At 32.5% G+C, this 20401-nt stretch overlaps 3 protein-coding genes across 5 annotated transcripts; 2 read left to right on the forward strand and 1 right to left on the reverse strand.

Moving 5' to 3' along the window:
• Positions 7017 to 11763, forward strand: LOC105176998. Of its 3 annotated transcripts, none has more exons than XM_011100010.2 (10): positions 7017 to 7145; positions 7771 to 8110; positions 8489 to 8764; positions 8986 to 9199; positions 9291 to 9400; positions 9585 to 9784; positions 10573 to 10676; positions 10796 to 10983; positions 11065 to 11264; positions 11353 to 11763. In XM_011100010.2, the coding sequence occupies exons 2-10, from the start codon at positions 7852 to 7854 to the stop codon at positions 11533 to 11535; spliced, it is 1734 nt and encodes a 577-aa protein (XP_011098312.1). In that variant the 5' UTR covers positions 7017 to 7145; positions 7771 to 7851; the 3' UTR covers positions 11536 to 11763. The 3 variants fall into 3 exon arrangements, with proteins under 3 accessions (XP_011098312.1, XP_011098310.1, XP_011098311.1); XM_011100008.2 differs by lacking the exon at positions 7017 to 7145 and adding an exon at positions 7156 to 7677; XM_011100009.2 differs by lacking the exon at positions 7017 to 7145 and adding an exon at positions 7156 to 7476.
• Positions 12918 to 14683, forward strand: LOC105176999. Its single transcript, XM_011100012.2, has 2 exons — positions 12918 to 13383; positions 13619 to 14683. The coding sequence occupies exon 2, from the start codon at positions 13688 to 13690 to the stop codon at positions 14120 to 14122; it is 435 nt and encodes a 144-aa protein (XP_011098314.1). The 5' UTR covers positions 12918 to 13383; positions 13619 to 13687; the 3' UTR covers positions 14123 to 14683.
• On the reverse strand, positions 17287 to 20261 carry LOC105177000 (proteasome subunit beta type-2-B). The gene is made up of 3 exons (XM_011100013.2): positions 19973 to 20261; positions 18904 to 19027; positions 17287 to 17896 (listed from the first exon to the last, which is right to left on the reverse strand). Exons 1-3 carry the CDS (start codon positions 20128 to 20130, stop codon positions 17561 to 17563), a joined length of 618 nt encoding a protein of 205 aa, XP_011098315.1. The 5' UTR covers positions 20131 to 20261; the 3' UTR covers positions 17287 to 17560.

Genomic DNA, 20401 nt, shown 5'->3' on the forward strand with positions numbered 1-20401 from the left:
TATTTACAAAATATGAATTATTATTTATGATAATATATATTTAATTTATAAAAATAATAATTTATTTTGCATATACATGGAGTGCCCGCATACGGCTAGTACATATTATTGGGGGCTACGCAATGGAGTACTGTATTGCGCCCGGGGGCTCCATCACCATTAAATTAATTAAAACATTTTTTGATAAACGGTCACCTGCAGTCCACGTGGTTTGAGGTGCGTGAACGTGGGGTTTTCACTTCCTTTATTTATTTATTTATTTTTTTTCCTAAAAAAGAATATGATGCTGAAAAGCAGAATTACTTTAACCCAACCATGGTTAATTCGTAACTTAGTTCTGGATAATTATATCATACTCCTCCCAAATTTTGTGTAATTATATATAAGTTTTTTTGTAGTTCGAAAAATTATATGTTTATTTCTGTCAAATAAATAGATCTTATTTGTTAGTCAAAATTTATCGAACTTGTTTATATTAATAAAAAAAATTAAATATAAATAAATAGTATCAGTACTAAATATAATTTTTGAAATCAAGAAAAAATGTACGTATCTACACTGTGTATTAAGGGTTAACATCTTTTTGGTGTGTTCCTTATTTATCGTTCGATTTTTTTTCCTTTCCGCTCACTAATTTTCATATTTCTCACACTATCTACAATTATAAAAACTATTTCTTAAAAATAATTATTTATTTTTCATTAATATTTATTTTCTCTTTTTCTCCTACTTCGAATATTCACTTTAATAATTATTTTTTTATTATAATTTTTTATTAAATAATAATTTAATTATTATTAATTTTTTGTACATGTACAATGAATTTGCCACATTTAATTAGTAATTACGACAAATATGAGATGATGTAAATATCCATTTAGTTTTTACTGTACTTTTCATAAATATGGTTAAGTGAGATCTTTACCGGCAATGCAGCAAGACTCACCAACGCCCTTTCCCAACTCATAATCATGGAGGGTCCCCTCACCCCCAGTTTTTTTTTTCTATGTTTTTTTTGTTTTTTGTGATTTTCTCCTATTTATTTTAAGGGATAATTAGGTTCTTTTTCTCTAGATTTTGATATAATTACATATAAATTTCATATGGTTTGAAAAATTATATTTAATATTCCTGCGGTTTGCTTTCGTATAACAAATAAGTCATTTTGTTAGTCAAAATTCACCAAATTTACTAATATTAGCAAAAAAAATTGAATAAGAATTGATATCTACCATCGATTGACTTATTGTAGGTCAAATATTTTTTTTTTCAACTAAATTACCCTTATAACGGTGAAGATATATCTCCTCACATGCATTAACGTGTGAAGACGTATGAGGGTAATTTGGTCAATTTTATTTGACTTGTAATAAATTAGTAATAAGTCAATTGGAGGTAGATTTGAATTTTTTTTCTATTTTTTTTATTAATATTAGCAAATTCGATGAATTTTTATTAATGGTTGGACTTATTTGTTAGACGAAAATAAAATCCGATGGATGCTAAATGTAATTTCCCAAATCACTAGAGGTCTACATGTAATTACACCAAATCTAAGGGGAGGGGAGTGTAATTATTCCTTATTTTAATCAAGATTTCAGCGAAATTAAATTTAGATCAAAGCTAAGAAATAAGAATCTATTCTATTTTTTGTATTAATTGTAGGACTAATTACATTCAGATCCCTCTTGAAATGTAAAATTGTACAAGTTTTTTGGGTAAATTACACGACCTCTCCTGAGGTTTATCATAATTACAAATATCCTCGTATTATTTGAAAAATTACAAATACCCCTCTATTGTTTGATGGAATTATGTAAATTCTTGGATGGATGTATAGAATTATCAATTTTACCCTTACTGTATATTTTTAAATTAAAAATTCATAAAACAAATTGTAAGGGGTGGATGAAATTTTTTTAAAAATTATAAAAATATTGTCCACTTAATCCATAACAAAAAATAAAAAAATTTATAAAATAAATAAAATTATAAATTGTAATCCTTAATAGCATTTTGGTTAGTTCATTATAAAAAATAAATGAAAACCTAACGGATTGGGCTAATTATTAGGCGATCATTAAAATCAGGGGGTATTATTAGTTTTTCAGACAATGAGGATATATTCGTAATTATGGACAACCTTATGAGAGGTCATTATAATTTACCCTTTTTTTTCAAAAAGGTTTAGAGATTACACTTACACCAATTCCGAAGATTCTCTGTTTACACCTAACTCCATTTTCTTAGTGCTTGAATGAAAAATACCGACTCTAACAAAGAAAAAAAGTACATAAATTTTTAATTTTACCCATCATTTAACATTCTCATATATATTTTTTTACTTATAAAGGGATAAACATAATATATATATATATGGACTATGAGTGATGTTAATATGATTATATTTTTTCTTTATAAGTACAAACTTATTACATAGAAACATTAAATGAGGGGTAAATTTATCTGCAAGAATGAATACCAATAAAATTATCTAAACGAACAAATAATATAGACTAATCCGTGTTGGGGAACTGTACTAGAATGGAGTTTGATGTTATTATAATACTTGTCACGTGATTGATATATAATTCAAAAAGAAAAAACAATCACATTGCAAAAATATAAGAAATCTTATTATTTAATTAGTTGAGTTTACAGTACTAAACACCTATTTTAGGCCAAAAAATTTTGATGATTAAGAGGATTTAAAATAAGTACTTATCAGGTTATTATTAAAAAACTGATAAGAGTCTTTTTGTTTATAATTTTTGTTTTCGAAATGCTTAAATTAATTAATTTAAGCAAAAAATTGTGAGCAATTCCATATCAACTTTTACAGTTTATTAATAAAATATAAATACTTAATTATTTTTCCAAATAATTAAATTTCAATTTCTTTTTTATAATTGTTTATAAACACTCATAAATACAATTTCTCTTCTTTTCACAAAATTGTGAAAGAACACAATATATATATATATAAAAGGAAAAATCAGGCAAGAATCTTATAAAAAAAATAATAATAATAGTAATAATTCCACCAGCCAACAAATTAAAGCTATTGAAAGCTGTCCCATGTCCATTACTGATGAACAGTATTATCCTTATAATTATGCATGCATGAAATTTATGACTATGTCCCCATTTCCCCACACCCCCCACCCCCACCCCCCCAAAGAAAAACAAGTCAGTGGGGCCCACTAATTCTAAAACCCAAAAACTAAAAAAGGGAGTGGGACCCATTAACTCAGGTTTAGTTGTGTTCATCTTGGGTCCCACTACCCATGACATTTGGTTTCCTAGTTGTTCTTACATGTAGATTTGATATACATGACAATATTGTTAATTTTACTTGGGAATATTGTATAACCAAACCAGACAAATTATTGCGTTATATATATAATAAAATTAATTATTTTTTAATTTTTTGATAATTAATATTGATGCAGCGTGCACTTATTCATCGTCATTTGAACATCGTCACAAGATGTATAGAGCATATTATATTATTCAATATCATCTGAAAGGAATTTATATTGTTGAGCATGTAGAATCATTTTATACTGAATGGAGATGACGAGATTTTGAATAGTATATACGTCTTAAGGCTCCCCTTGCCCCCTTGCCTAGCCAAGAAAAGCCTCTTTTTGGAAGCTATGATGTATCAAGCAAAGTGAATAACACCCTCGTCTAAATAAAATTGATCGCGATGGACAGATACGGTTTCATTAAATACTAAAAACTCGTCCAAGCAGTAAATAACGTTATGGATGAAAACAGGGTGAGTTATGAAATCCAACTACGACCTGCCTCAATCTCTACTAAAGTTCAACCAGCACCAAGCCTGTTGCATTCAACTAGATCAGAACATATCGCACTATCCAGCACCGTCTGAAGGGACTTTATACTGTTGGGTATGTAGTACCATTTTATACTGAATGGATATAAAGAAATTTTGAATAGTATATCCGTGACTCTCTATCCAGACGATCAAAGCCCCTTTTCAACTGAAACTAAATGTACTAATTGAATCAAATAATACCCTCGTGTAAGTAAATTTGTCCGCAAATATTACAAACTTGTCCAAGTATTCAAATAAATAACATTACTAATGAAAACAGGATGAGTTTCAAAATCTAACTTTAGTCTGCCTAAAATCGCATCATGGTCCGACCAATAACAAATCTGTTGTATTTTAACTCAATAAATCAATTAGTTTTTCTGTTTTCACAACTAATTGGTATTTATATATATATTGCTCCCACCTTTCCTTTTGCATTAAAGATACCCATCCACAAGAATGAAGTGATAGACCCCCCACCCTGCAAAGTCCCCCTACAAAATTGTCAAATGCGACTTAAAGGAGAGACAAGTGCCTAACTGTATTAGTTGCTACTACTGCTATGTCCATTGTGGCAATTGGCCCACCTCCAAATTAAACAAATGCTCAGAAATTCAGGAAGCCCTATTGGCAACATCAATGTTTTTGTTGTTCTTACAAAGGCGTGTTTGCAGAAAAAGGCGTCTCATGTGGTGTAATTTGAGGATGTCTTTTTCACTTTTAACACGATTTAAAGTCAGATTGCAGTGAGTTTGACTGAGAATGGGGCAGATCTCTTGACTCACTACTTGGAATTTTGGATCACTAAATTAATATATGGACAGTGATAGGTAACTAGAAAATAATTGAAATAAACACTAATGATTCTCTGTCTCACTAGTAAAGTTGAAATCTCACAATCAAAATCGTAAATTTCGAGTTTTACAGCGGTAAGTATTTAATCTATTTTTAATAATAATAATTAATTATATTTTAATATCCGAACTATGATATGTTTATATTTTGGCATCTAAACTTTTTCTTTCTATCAACTTAACATCTCAATTTTACGAAATTTTGCACTTTGTCATTTATAATTGTTTTTCAACCATTTTTCATATATGTACAAAATATGATGTTTTCCTGCCAGAAAAATCAACAAAAAGACAGTCATATATGGTAAAATACGAATTTCAAAAAATTGAAATAGTAAGTTGATATAAAAAAAAATTTGATAGCGAAGTTTAAAAACAGACATATTTAGTTTGGATGGCAAAATGTAATTTACCATAATAATAATATTTCTTTGCTTGGAAATTTTTTTATTGATTTAGAAATACTGATTTGTTCATTGACGTTGTTGATTGATTTATAAATATTAACGGATTGGGTACTAAATGTTGTAATTGTATAATCGTTGATCTCGAAATATTGATGTATTTAAAAAATCATATTGCATAATTAGAATAAAAGATGTAGGTATTTAGTCTACTTCTAACAACAATAATTGCTTATTTTAAGTTGTTGATTGATTTAGAAATATTAATGTATTGGGTAACTAAATATCTTAATTGTATGTTCGTTGATTTCAAAATATCTAGGATTAGAAAAACAGAAAATAAACTAATTCAAATTTCTATTCAAAATCCTTTTCCATTTTTTTTATTTAATATATATATGTATATATATACACGTGTATAAAATCTTTTCTTAAATAACATAAATAACGTAATCTTTATATACCTAATGTGGCGAGCATATATTAAATGAAAATTTATTTTTAAAAAAGTAAGGACTTCCCAGTTCCCAACTTATTTTTTATATTTTAATATGCTTCGTACATTTTGATTATATTAATTATAAATTTATTGTTACTAATATTTTATAAGTTTCATAATTTTATTTTTTTCTGAAACTTATTTTTATAAGTTATAAGATATTCTGTCTTATTTTAAAAATAAGCTTTTAGGTTGCATTTGGATTGAAGAATTTAAAATAATGAATTTGAAATTTCTTTTTAAATGGAGTCATTTGAAATACGATCTCCCAGTTATTTCTTCAAATCCAAATTCATCAATCCAAATGCACCCTTATAATATTTAGATAAAATAAGTTTATAAAATATTAGTAATGTTAATTTTTATAATTAATTAAAATCGAAGAAGCTTGTTAAAAATACTAAAAAAAGACTTTAAACTCCTTATATTTTTTTAAATGAATTTATGAACTCATAACATCTAATTATTCGTTCGATCTTATAAGCTCGTTCTCTAAAAGTTTTGTCAAACGCTTTTTCCAACATATTATAAAATACTTTTAAAAACTTATAAGCTCACTTGACACCTTTCGGATTTATGTACGAGTCTTATAAAATATTTTTAAATGTTGTTCTAAATATAAGTTTTTGAAATATCTAGATAAAATAATTCACACATTCTAAAACGTGTTAGAGATGACAATTTTAATTAATATCATCAAACTCGAAATAACTTATTAAAGTTTCAAAAAATAAGTTATTAAATTCTTATTTTATTTTCTTAACTAAACGAGTTTATAAGTTTATAAATTATTTTTGTACCCTATAAACTCGTTTTCTTAATATTCCTAACGTTTGCTTCTCTTTAAACAAAATTAATCGAATTTGTTGATACTATAAAAAAAATAAATGAAAATCCATATTTATATTGGTTGACACACTGTTACTGACTTATTGCAGGTCAAATAAATCTTTTTCTGACCAAACTATCCAAAATTTATTTAACCTGCAATAAATCAATAATAAGTTAATTGGGGGTAAACAAAGGTCATGAATATTAGATGTAGTTTCTCAAATCAGTTTACATGTAATTATACCAAATTTCATGAAAAGACAATATAATTATCCCATATTATAAAGTATTTTTTTTAAAAAGAAGAGCTTATCAAATTTAAAAATAAATTATTAAAAACTTACAAACAGTAAATTTTAAAAAATTATGGAGCTCTTTAATATTTTAAGAAACTTATAATTCACCAACTTAGATTAAAATAGGAAAAAGAAATCATATCCTTGCGAAAATTCTTGCACTCCTAATTATTAGAGAATATTTCTCGAATTCTGAAAATCTGCGCATGTTTGGCAATACAATTTTTCACCAAAATAAATTAACCCCAAATTTTATGCAAAGCGACTGTTACAAGCAGCACACGAAGAAAAACAGTGGCCAAACACTACGCAAATCCGAAATATAATATATATATATATATGAAAAGATATATATATGCATTTCCATTTTCTCTCTCTAAGAAAATTGGAATTATTACGTTTTCGTAATATGCAAATGTGAGTTGCTAAACCCAATCTCATAAATATCTCTGTTTTTGGGCCCTAAATTTACGTGGGGCATTTATGTATGTGGGTCCAGATTTGCGTTTCCCAGTAACGATTGGGGTCTTGGATTTCTGGGTTGAATCGAATTTTTCAACTAACTGAAGGAGTTTGTTTTATGTCGGATTTATTCTTTTGATCGAATTTATTGTGGGTGTGAATGGGCATTGAGGAAGTAGATGGGAGGTGCTGTTGTTGAGTTTTGGATGCGGGTTTCTGTTTGTTTTTGGAAACTTTTAGGGAATTGCTCGTGTGTTTATCGATTGATGGTTTTCGAGTGAGTTAGGTAGCGCGCTTGGCTTTGTATATTGTGTTGCCTGTGATAGATTTGGTGTATTGGGGGAGCTTTTCTGAATATTTGGGTATTGATTCTGTGGTGGGATTCCGAAGTTGCGTGCTGAATTTGAAGAATGAATAGTTGTTTCCTTTTTTGGCAATTAATTTGGTGAATCAATATTCATCTTAGTTGCTAATTGTTGCATAATTGGTAGATTTCTTGATTTTGAAATGTCTGATTTTGTTTTTTCTAATTAATCTGATGTTGATCGCCTCGAGCTGTTGTTTGTGATTTTATGTACAGTGTGCAGAATTCTTTTATGGATGAAGGAGCAATTTGAGAGGAAGAAGAGATGAAAGTTACTTTTGAGGGTTTGGAGGTACAATGACTGGAGGGTCATTGGGGTTAAGATTATCGGGAAGTTTCGGGTCCTTGCAGCAACAGGCACAGAATGGAGGATTGCAATCTCAGAATGTGTATATAACTCGGAGGTCTTCGAAGACGTCTCTCAATGGTTCTAGGGAGAAGGAAAGATTCTTCTCTTCTACTTTAAGATACTTGTGCAGAAGGAAAGTTGGGATGCTGATTTTGGCTTCATTTGCGGTATTGGGTTTCATGACAGGGTTCTTTACAGTCAACAAAGGTCCGATGCAATGCATTTTTCTTTGTTCCCTTCACATTTTCTCTTGTACACAACTTTACATTGCTGGGGTTCCAATTGATTGCTTACTAACTGAAGGAGTAGAGAGCTTTTCTTTGCAACCACAATCCCCTTAAATAATGTTGTCAAACTTAATTGTCTTTATATTTGAAGATTCACATCTGATTCAATTGTATAGCTTTTACTTTTTTGACATATTTGAGAAGAAGAGAAGAAAGATTTTTTTTGTCCATTTCTATTAACTGTTATAGCATAAAACTCAGTGCATCAGTTAATGCCTGGGCTGGAATCTTTTGCAAGCATGAGATAATCCATTTTCAATACGAGTAACATATGTGTAGTTATGTTTGTTCTTTTCAGAGGATGATTTCGAAGGCTATGGTTTGCCATTTGATACCAGATACATAACCAAGTCTTATGTTACACCTTGGCTATTGCCTGGAAAAGAAGTAATACATAGTAATTCTAAAATCAACAAAGTGTTAGTATGTGATTATCGTACCGGGTGGGCCACTCTCTTCAATGCTTCAGCTGTGGGTAACTCTTCTACTTCGGCTACTGTTCTAACCAATCCATGCAAAGGGTTTGCATTTCCTCCCCCTCCTCCTGGTGATAAGAGGCGAATTGGTCCAAGACGTAAGTTGGGATCCCTTGACCTTGTTGCTTCTTTTATTTCGTTGGGATCCCTTGACCTTGTTGCTTATTTCTGTTTTAGAGTAACTGCTGACCCACGATGTAAATGTAAATTTTCACAGTGGAAAGTTCTGACTCCTGTTTTTTGTTCTTCGTGTGTTTATGTGTGTGCCTGCCGTAGCTTTTGTAGATTCAGTCAACTTACTCTTTTTTGTTGTCCTCAGCTTGTCCGGTATGCTACATTCCCGTGGAGCAGGCAATAGCTCGTATGCCTGGGTTCCCATCACCATCTCCTATCGTTCATCATTTAAATTATTTCTCTGAGGAAAATCCATCGAAAACTGAAGCAAATGGAGGGTCTGATTTTGGTGGTTATCCTTCTCTGAAACAGAGGAATGATTCTTTCAATATTAAAGAGTCAATGACTGTTCATTGTGGGTAAGTTACAGTTTCCTTCTGCATTACATATATATTTTCCTTTTGGACCCGTTTTAACTTCGATCAGACTTACTCTATATCTTTTCTTTAGATTTGTCAAAGGCTGCAGAGCTGGTTATCAAACTGGATTTGAGATTCATATGGCTGACCTTGAGGTGTTGGAGCAGTTCCATGAGGTCATTGTTGCCTCTGCTATATTCGGTACAGCTGAGAATTAGCTAGGCTCTGAAGTTCAACAATTTTATCTCTTTGAGATTTCAGCATGCTGCATGCATTTGAATTATATCACTGCGGAAGCTGCAGGATTGCTTGCAACTTGTCTAACCTCTAAACTATCTTTGTTATCAAGCTTATTTCTTGCTTCCTTCTATATCATCCTATTCAGGAAATTATGATGTGATTCAGCAGCCAAAGAATATTGGTGAAACTGCAAGAAGCAAAGTTCCCTTCTTTATGTTCATTGATGAAGAGACTGAAAGATATATGAAGAATTCTAGTCTCTTGGGCAGCGACAAACAGGTTGGGTTATGGAGGATTATAGTTGTACGCAATGTTCCTTACACTGACCCAAGAAGAAATGGAAAGGTCTGTGCTTCATTTGGATTTTTTGCCCCTTTTCTTTTCTTCATAGTTTCCAAGAAGTTTGAACCAACCATCGTGTATGTCAATATGTTTCTGACATAGAGAGTATAATTCTTGATGAAGACTCAATTTCACATTCTAACCATAAAGTCCGTGTTTTTCTAGGCCTAAGTTTTCTTCTTATTCAGACTCAAGGATGTAAGCTGTTATGCACTTTCTAAATTAGTATACTCATTTCATGATGCATTTGAACTTTGTTTTTCTGCTTTATCCACTGTACAGTCTCTTATAATTGAGTCCATCTCAGCAGTAGATGAGACTATTTTACTGCAGGTGGTAGGAAATGTTCATTTTTTCATTTAATAATCTTCAGAACAGATATTATGGGCGCCTGATTATCTTGCTTTTCATGTGTTGCGACAATTAGATAATTGATATTAGAGAAAGTCAAAAGTCCACAGCGTAATCTAGCTCTAAGGCAGTGGACTCTATGTATGTCTGGCTGCTAGAGCTACTCATGGCTTTGTCCAGCTTTTCCTTGTTGAGTAGTTCACTGATCATGACTGTCTTGTTCTTAACTTTCCTCGATTAGACTCTCAGAAAATTGATGATTGCCAGAGTTATTATTTTGGATTAATATCGTGAATACGGAAAAACTGATTCACTCTTTAAATAATGTGGCTAAATAATGAATTCCAGTTATAGTTTATAGCTTGTGGTTTCAATTTGATGATGCACTTATGAAAGACCTTTTTGCTAAGGAATTAGAATCAATGCTTTTGTTCTAGCAGGTGCCAAAGCTATTGTTGCATAGGCTCTTTCCAAATACCCGATTCTCTATCTGGATTGATGGAAAGCTGCAGCTCGTTGTGGACCCCTACCAGATTCTTGAAAGGTATCCTTGATCTTTTAGCTGTTAGCCACATCTACTTAGTGGTTGTCAATATAAAGTCACCCATTTGCCCATAGTTTGTTGCTCTACTACACTGAGCTATCAACTGCTTCATCTCTCAGGTTCTTGTGGCGCCATAATGCGACTTTTGCTATATCAAGGCATTATAGACGCTTTGACGTATTTGAAGAAGCTGAGGCAAACAAAGCTGGAGCGAAATATGATAATGCTTCTATTGATTACCAAATTGAATTTTATAAAAAGGAGGGTTTAACACCATACACAACTGCTAAGCTTCCCATAACTAGTGGTACATCTATTACTGGCTTATGTGTTTGTATGATTCATTCTCATTTGGTCTCAGAATTGATGAGAACTGAAATTTCTGCAGATGTACCTGAAGGGTGTGTAATTATTAGAGAGCACATTCCCATCACAAATCTTTTCAGCTGTCTGTGGTTCAATGAAGTTGATCGATTTACTTCTAGGGATCAGCTGAGTTTTTCAACGGTGAGGGATAAAGTTGTAGCCCAAGTTAACTGGAGCATCAATATGTTTCTAGATTGCGAAAGACGCAATTTTGTAATACAGGTAGCTTTAGTTCCCTGTCATCAACGCATGTCGTTTTTCTTGGATTTTCTTTCAGGGCATCAATAATTTAGAACCCAAACATTGACAGGCATATCATAGAGATTTATTGGAACAAAGAGCTCAAATGGCAAGAACTCGTCCTCCACCAGCTTTAGTTCGTGCTAGAGCTCTTCCTAAGAAAGGCCCTGTTCGACGTGGAAGAGACAAGAAATCTGGCCCAAGGAAGCGTCGAAGAGTTACTCCCAAGAACAGGGAAAATTACTTTATTTGATTTTTCATTTATTTTTCCCAAAAGAGGAGGTACTGTATAGTGTTTTTTTAGTCTGTTACTTGGCAGTTATACGACAATTCTTTGGATTTTTTGAGGTTTCTCATGGACACTTTTTTGCACAGCGAATAGAGAAAATTTGCTCGAGCATTTATCCAAATTGTCAACATATCAATTCATGATGTTGTAACTACTTTGCTGCCAATAATTTAGATTTAGATTCTGGATTTATTTCATGCTGAAGTTCATTTTACTTTTGTTAGTGTACTCAGGTAGTGTACCTACAGATTTTTCTCATTTTCATCTGCATAATTCACTGTATAAAGTCTTGAGAGTTTTTTCCAGAGCAGATAGACAATGTATCTTTCCTGTCTTGGTAATAAGTAGGGTGAACACTCTTTTTTATTATGAAAATAATGTAAATGGGGTTGCATGATTTTTTTTTTTTTTTTGTTTTTATATAAAGCAGATTGTAGTACACGATTTGATGTCATTATAATAATATGTAAAACTTTCTTTTTTGGCATTTGGTTTTATATTTCATTTTGTGGAGAATTACGACAACATTTCTTTTTATACGTGGTCTTGTAGTTTTTGAGTTTTTTTTCTACTTTTGTTTCCTGACATGTAATGTAATGACATTTTAATGAAAGACTAACACAAGAATTTGATATTTTTCTAATTTTACCCGTTTCGATGAAATATTCTGTAATTTAGATTGTCAGGGACTTTAATAAGTTATATTTAACAAATAAGGAATTAGTATAGAGCGTTTAAAAAAAATAAAGAACCAACCATAAAATAAATAAAGACATGAGAAATTAATAAAAAAATATTTGAACTACTGCATTACCATTCTCATTGAACCAAATATTTATTATAGATGATTATATTTATACCCCACTCACCTATTTATTTATACAAATTAATCATATTTTTTTAATATAATTAAAGAGATTATTATTAACAGTCAAAAAGTAGAGATAATTGGTATAATATTGATGTTGTCCAAAAGTACATATATATGTTTTTTTTAAAAACATAATTAGTTTATATAAATAATATTGATTTATAATAAAGGTCTGTATAATCTTTTTAAAATAAAAAAATATTATATTAAATCATCCGGTGCAGATGAAATTATCCTATTTATTAAAGCGGAGGAATTTGGCGGCTTGTGAGATTGTGTAAAATACTCAGCAGAGATGCAGATACAGACGTTTCATGATTTATGACATCACTGGTTAACAACATGTGAGCAACAGACATTATCCAAAACAGTGTCCAAAATCTCATAGTACACAGTTGATATCATGGCCCATGGCCCATCTATATGCCGACCCAAATCTGCTGATGGAAAACTCACGGCCAGGCCAGCTATGAGCTATCATTCTGAATAAATATCTCAAGATCTGCATCCAGATGTCTTCCTTTCCCATGTAAATATAGAAAATAATAAAAGGGTTCTTGGGTGTTTGGAAAAACTTTTGTCCATTGATGACACAAGAAAAAGGAACAGCTTTCATCCAATTAATTGTCCTCTGTTTTGGGTACAAAAGTTGATCGTTAAAGGAAAATAACAGCTAATCTAGCTGTAAACACAGCCTTCCACCACCAAAATCGGCACAAACACTTTCCTTGTTTGCTAATAAAGCTTTAAAGTGAGTTGCTGTCTCTATTCCATCAATCCTCTGCCTATTTATTTCCACCCCATAATTAAGCCTCAGGTGGGTTTTTGGCTTAAGAGCTTTTCTTGGATCTGTCTTCTTTCTTTCACGCTAAACCCTTTACTGCAATCATCATATCTTCACCGTGGAGTGAGCCTGAGATCAGGAAGCGGCCGTTGCATAGGTACTTATCCGTTCCCGAAAGGAATTGTTTCTGGTTTTGATTGGTTTGCTTTAATTGCTTATGGGTGGGATCATGCTTTTGGAAGTGATATAATGGTGGGTTTCCTCTGTTTTCCTGAAAATTGCATGGAGGAATTAGATATGGGTTGGCAATGCAAGTTGAATTTGATGTTGATCAAAGAACGCATCTGGGTTTTGCTAATAGTCTAAGGGTTTATGTGGGTTATGTTTTTCAGGGCTAAAACTTGAAACTTGATTGACTAAAAAGACAAGGAGACAGATTTCACTAGTCTTTTGAGTGATCAATGGTGTCCCCTGGATTTTTTCTTATCTGTACGCTCCATTCTTTGGTGGCCTTAACATGTGGAGCCATGATGATGTTCTATAGGGATGAGGTGTTTGTGTTTAGCCATGGTAAGGACCATGCTAGCAAGCTTTTGGGCTCAACACCCCATGATCAGCTGTTAATTCGGACGTCCGATTCGTTCTCGGGCTTGCTTTTGTTTGCCATTGGGTTTTTCTTGTTCATGGTGGCATTTGTGAGGGACAGGGAGTTTCATAGCTTTTTTGCTAGAGGGTGTGTGCTTCTCCATGTTGCAATGGCCATTTGGAGAGTTTACTTTGAGAGGAAAGTTGAAGATCTTGGGTATGATTGGGTGAGGCTGGTTGTTGGGGACATTGTTTTAGGACTTTCTTGGGTTTTCTTTCTTGTTTATTCGTGGAGGGAAAAGTATGATTAAGGTTGGTCGAAGCCACAATGATGTTTCGATTGAAAATACTTGTTTGCACTGTATGAAACTAGGAATTTCAAGGCCAAGAAAGTGTTGCTGATATTGATTATAACCTTTTCAAGCTAGATCTACAATAGTTTTTGTCAGACTCGATAAAGGATGGTGAGATTTGAGGAGAAATCTGGTTCATCACACTGGTCAGATACGGATTTCCCAGGAACTGGACGTGCTTCAGCAAGAAAGCTAGAAATTCTGTCGTTAGAGCTGCAATTAACTAGAAATGTGATTAGCTTGTCGATAATTTTTTCTTCCTCTTATGCTCTACATTATTCCTTGTCCATTTCCTAATAGATAGCCTTTGCTGTAAATTTTCTTATGAGACAATGATTTGTGTTATCTATGTTTCATTCTTAATGTCTTAAATAGTTGCCGTACATGCTTATGCTTTCACTTGTCTGGCCACTTATAGAGTGTTGAAGCACATTCGTCCGAAATCTGATACAAAGAAAGATTTCTGAATATCTGTTCATGACACTGCAATTAGACTTGCTATATCTACTCATGCTTATACATTTTGGTTTTGTGGTTATAATATTTGAGATGGACATCCAATCTTATGTTCCATCAAGAAGTTATGGCACCTTGGTCGGAGCTTCTTCTGTTATACTGCATTCAGATTATGACTATTTGGTGGTCGGTTCTTCTGTCAAAGGCACTACCTTACTCCTGTAGATGATCTTATGCCTCATGTTTGAGTTCCTATGGCTTGATTTCCATCACATAAACACGGACTCAGTGCATGTCTTGATGTTGTAGAATGCCTAGAGTCAAACATACTCTTAACGCCTTCTCTCACGCCACTACAATTCTTCTCTCTCTGTTCCGTTCTTTTCTATGCTTCTTGTATGTGATTATCGAGTTATGTAACGTACTTTCCATTCTGAATGTAAAAACAGTGCATGGTTGGATAATTTCTCATGGCATGTAGATCGAATGCTTTCATGTCGTTTCTTGCTCATTTGATCACGTCCACTTAAATCAGGCTTACTGTTCAAGTATTTTTAAGAGTGCTACAGATAGCTAAAAACTGCAAATTTAACCATTTGGTTACTGATCAATGTTAGAGAAGAAATACAGAAAAGAACTATGATCTTTGTAAGTTTGAAGGTTCATAATTTACTGTACTGAGTCACTCTATGTCTTTCTGTGTTGCATAGTAGTCAGCCTTGAACTGTGCCTATTTCTACTTCATTTACATACAAATAGTCTGAGAATATTTTGCTAAGACAATGAAGTTACCTGTGCTGGAAAAGTAATGAAATTTCTGGGAGCTACCTTAGATCCCCAGGATGGAATAAAACGGAAAAGTTGATATGCACACGCAGCAACGACAAGAAGAACGAAGTTATGTGCCTGAAGGTATGTGTCTCTATCTGTTCATTCTACATGAAAAGAGGAACAGAATTTATCCTTTGGAGAATGCATGTTGTTCACTTGTTCATTATTCTGTTTCATATTAGAGAACCTTTACATCTCCATGAGACTTTGTGACATTTGCTAATTTTTATTCTTGCATTGATGGATACTCGTCTGCTATGATCTAATGGAAAAGTCGATGTTCCCCTTGCATAAAGTATATACTTTGCTTTTGTTTCCTTTCTTGACGCTTCTTCCCTCCAATCTTTGTGCATGTCAATTTCCTTCGGCAAAATATTGGGTAAATTAAATTGACATCCACTATGTTTAGGTCTAATTACACAAATATCCATACATTTTCCAAAACCGCAAGTACACCCTTGATAAGATAGTTCTATATACTTCAAAGGGTGCTTGTATAAGTTCTTGCCCCTAAGGGGGTGTCGATGTAAACTACAATTACAATACCAAAGAATATAATTAGATAGGGGGTGTTTGTGTAATTAGACTTAATTTAGATAAATTATAATAATAAGTTTAGATAATAACAAACCCAAAAAAGATTTAAAATAGATTTTTAAAAAAATAAACAAAGAGTATTAATGAATTAATGTATCAAAAATTAAGTAGAACAATAGGGATAATTTCTTTAGAGTTCCAAAAAGTATAAAAAGCATACTAGAATAATAAACTTAGAAGAATAAAATGAAATGGATAATTACACTAATGGTTAATAATTAAAAGATGAATTTTTAAAATCAAGAGTATAAAAATAGCGACCAATCTCATAATATATAATAAAATAACAATAAAAATAATTACACATTACCTTTACATTAATTTATGAGAATCATCAAATTTTGACATAAATTTATAAGTAATAAAATAGATTGCATACTATGTATCTTGGTATAAGTGTATACTCGCAAATAGATATAAAAAATTATAAGTTAATTAATTGTTAGGACTTGTTAATTTAGAAAAAGTATAAGAGATTACAAATGGCATTGAAATCTAAAATATAATTTATATGCATGCGTCATATTATATAATTATTTAAAAAAATATTAAAACTTAATGAATTGTTGATTAAACTTGTTTTGTATAAAGATGAAATATAGAAATAAAAGTACCATAATGTACATCTAAAATTAAAATATATGATATTAATTAATAATTATATTATATGGAATTTTACATATAAAATTGATATAGTATTGAATATAGAGTTAAATATATAAAAAAAATTAAAAATAAAATTATATATAAAAAAATAGAAAAAACTCGCAAACTTATAAACAAGATATTTTGAGCTTGAACTCGAGTTGGCGACTCGAGCTTCAAATCTGCCACCCCTAATCTTGAATGTCTATGAAATTCGGCCAAATGTTAGTTATGCTGGGGCTTAGATAAGGCTTGTCCTTGGATTAAAAACATAAACATTTCCAATTTTAATCCATGATAGTAAATACATTATTAGTTTATATAAATCATAATTTTTATCATGCATTTCTGTCACCCTTCTATCCTACACAATTTAGAAACCAAGGCCTTAATGTTTTAGAAATTAAATGCAATTTTCACTAAACCAAGTATTATCAGTTCATAACACACTCACATAAAATGATAAACTCAATTTCACACAAGTAAAAAGAGTTCCACTCCATGTTCCTCAAGCCTAATCTAAATCAACCCTGAAGATAAAACTGACCATGAGGAGGTCAACAATGTAATACCCCACTCAAACACAAGCAAAATCAACAAGAATATTCAATTAACGCACAAACACTGGAAATGCAACAACCCGTTTAAGTTCACATAAACTCATGACCTACATGAAAAACATACTGTCAGCAAGGAGGAAATCTCACATCCATAGTTCATATTAAGGGCGCATAAATTTCCTCAAACTGCAAGAATTCTGGAGTGTTACAAATTTAAGAACAAAGCATTTCCAGTATATGGAGATGTAAACAGTCTTGCAATTTTCAGCAGCAATGAGTTCAAAGTTTCATAAACAAGTGAAAAGCCTCAGGCCAAGGTAGGAACAGGGGCATCCTTGATAGACTCGCGCCAGGCGAATTCTCTTGCCCCGTCCTTATCAACAATTTTGATTACAAAGTTTGGAGGGGCTATGACCAGCCTAGTCCTTATTTCCATTATGCACTTGTCGACCAACTCAATGGCCTCATCAACTGTCATGTTCCGGCGGTAGTGCCTATCCATCATGGAGAGGGCAAAGTAGGATCCATAACCAAATGCTGCTTTATCAAGCTTGTGAAGGGATGCAATATAATCAATGTAGTAGAGAGAAGGGCCTGTCTCCTTATCATATCCGGCCAGAATGATATTCACCATGTACGGATTCTGAAATAACCAAAAACGCAGCAAAGGTTAAATAAAATACAAGCAATACACAAAATGATGACAACCGAGCATGATTCAATCTCATCCTTCTTCCACTTTTTGCGTAGTGTCTGAGCACCTATCTTCTAGCTCCTATTCTTCAAATACCATCACTTATCTTTACATGCAATAGAGAGAGACCGGACTATAGAATCTATCAGCCACTTAATGCTTCATACTTCATATCCAAGACACATTCTACTACTGAAAGTGTAAAACTATACAAGCAGCATCTCTGGAAGATATGGGTAAAAATGAATCAGTTCCTTGTGCATGAATATGCTCACCATGACACAAACTTAACAGCTTCCTCCTTCTATTTATATGTTCCAGAAGTGGCAATAATGCATCACAGATGGGTTTTACAGAATAATACACGAACAAGCTTATGCAAGCATTTAAAGTGAAGTTTTTCTATAAGCCTGAGAATTAGAAAAGCAGTCACCATGAACAATCAGCTAATATTCGTCAAGTACGTAAAGCCATCAGGAGAAACACAAATATTAATATATGATGTATGCCAAAATTTTCAATATATACAGGTTAGTGTTCTAGAAGAAAATCAGGTTGCAAGTCATTTCATGGTTTATTCAAAGTCTTGCAAAACTTCTACGAACCAAACAACTATCTGTCTAAAGCTAAAAGACACATAGTTTCATCGTCTAAAATGATTTCTATAACAATTACAAAATCAGAAATCACTTAGAAACGACAAAACAAATGGATAAAGAAAAAGATTGAAAGTAATATATCATCAACCATGTACATGATGTCAAAAAGTATATTTTCAAGTTCAAAATAAACAAAAGAGGACTGGCATCAATGTTAATTTATGCCTTCATGATCAAGAAATCTTGAAAAGGATTGTAATAGCAATTACTAAGTAATCAGTTAAAGAAGTCTAAACCCTTAACATTTCTACTAGACAGATCAAACAATCATAGAGAAACCTTAAAGAACTTTATTACCTTTCGCAAGGCTGTGGCAAGCTCGCCTCTGGTAAAGTTTGCAGCAGCGGCAGTCGTCAAAGGAATGCCATTACGAAATTGGTACAAGGCCACATTCTTCTGTATGTACTCCGTAAACTGAGCCCTAAGACATCATGCCGTGAAAGTTAATCACTAAAGTTCTGAACTTAAGTAATAGAGCTTCAGCCAATAGGAAGTCCAACTAGATAAATGGTTCAGAAAAGAATTCTTGTAAATAGAATGGAAACATCACCTTGTAAAACTATGATCTCAAGTGATATTATTTATGATCAACACTCAAGAATATTATGGCCCCCAAAAAGTAAACACGCAATTAGAAGTTCAATTGATTTGGCGAAATGCCAAGATGGCAGAAAGAAAACTATCTTGGCTACAAACTCAGAACAAAAGCTAAACCCACAATTTTTTTCCACTAAAAAATAAAGACAAGCTCACTGTTAAACACAAAACAGTCCTACATTACTGATGAAAGGCCTAAAGCAACTACCTTGGCCCCTTCAACCTTTGAGTCGCTACATCTTGTAAGTTTGAAAGGTGCTCCTTACACCAATAGTTCATTGTTAGTTAACTCTCCCCAAATTTTAATAAATGCCTTTCTATAATTTTTAACTTATCATAAGCTAAGTCAAAGCTTAAAACATTTCATACAAACTCCTCTTTATGAATATACTTGAGAAAAGATTTTTCATCTTTATACAACATTGATAACTATTAGTAGTATTTAAATATTCTACCTTAGCCATAGCACCACATCATAAAATACGGGAAAAAGAAACCAGGCGTTCTTTCCAAGTCATCTCAAATTAGACACATTTCATCCAATTCCGAGTCCACTTTCCTTCACCAAAAGTCTTACCCTAAATCTTAAAATGGTAGCACACATCCCGCGCGCAGAGACTCAAAAAAATCAATAGAGTGAGTACATTAAACTTCAACAAAAAGACTAGATCATAATAAACCAAACACGCTTAATGACAAAGGCATATAAAAAACCAATAAAATAAAGAAACAAACACATATTGGTAGCAATTGGGAAAAGGGTTTTAACCTGTCGCCGGTCTCTCCAGATGCCCCCATGAGCTTGTGAGAATCTAGCACCATGATCTTATCCTCGTTAGTCTTGTGCACGAGGATGCTGTGGACGGCCGATGTGTCCGCCACCACTATCGCGAAATCCTTGCCCACCAATCCAAACACTGACTCCATTTGTTCTCTCTACTGTATAATTACGACAAACAGACTCGATTCTCTTCTGATTTTTGAGCCAGAACAGTATTAGATTTTGCCTCCGCTGATGTTTTTTTTTTCCCCGTGTTAAGGGGTTCTGTGTCTCGGTTTTTATTCTTCTGGGAAACCGTCTTGTAGAACAAGAAGGCTAAAGCGTGTTTACCCAAATAATATCTCGCGTTTCACTCTATGGGTGGATCTGACCCGCCCCTGACCCATCTTTTCTCTACCCGCCCCGGTACAAAATCCA

Source organism: Sesamum indicum, linkage group LG14 (genome assembly GCF_000512975.1).
Source record: "Sesamum indicum cultivar Zhongzhi No. 13 linkage group LG14, S_indicum_v1.0, whole genome shotgun sequence".
NCBI classification, from domain to species: Eukaryota; Viridiplantae; Streptophyta; class Magnoliopsida; order Lamiales; family Pedaliaceae; genus Sesamum; species Sesamum indicum.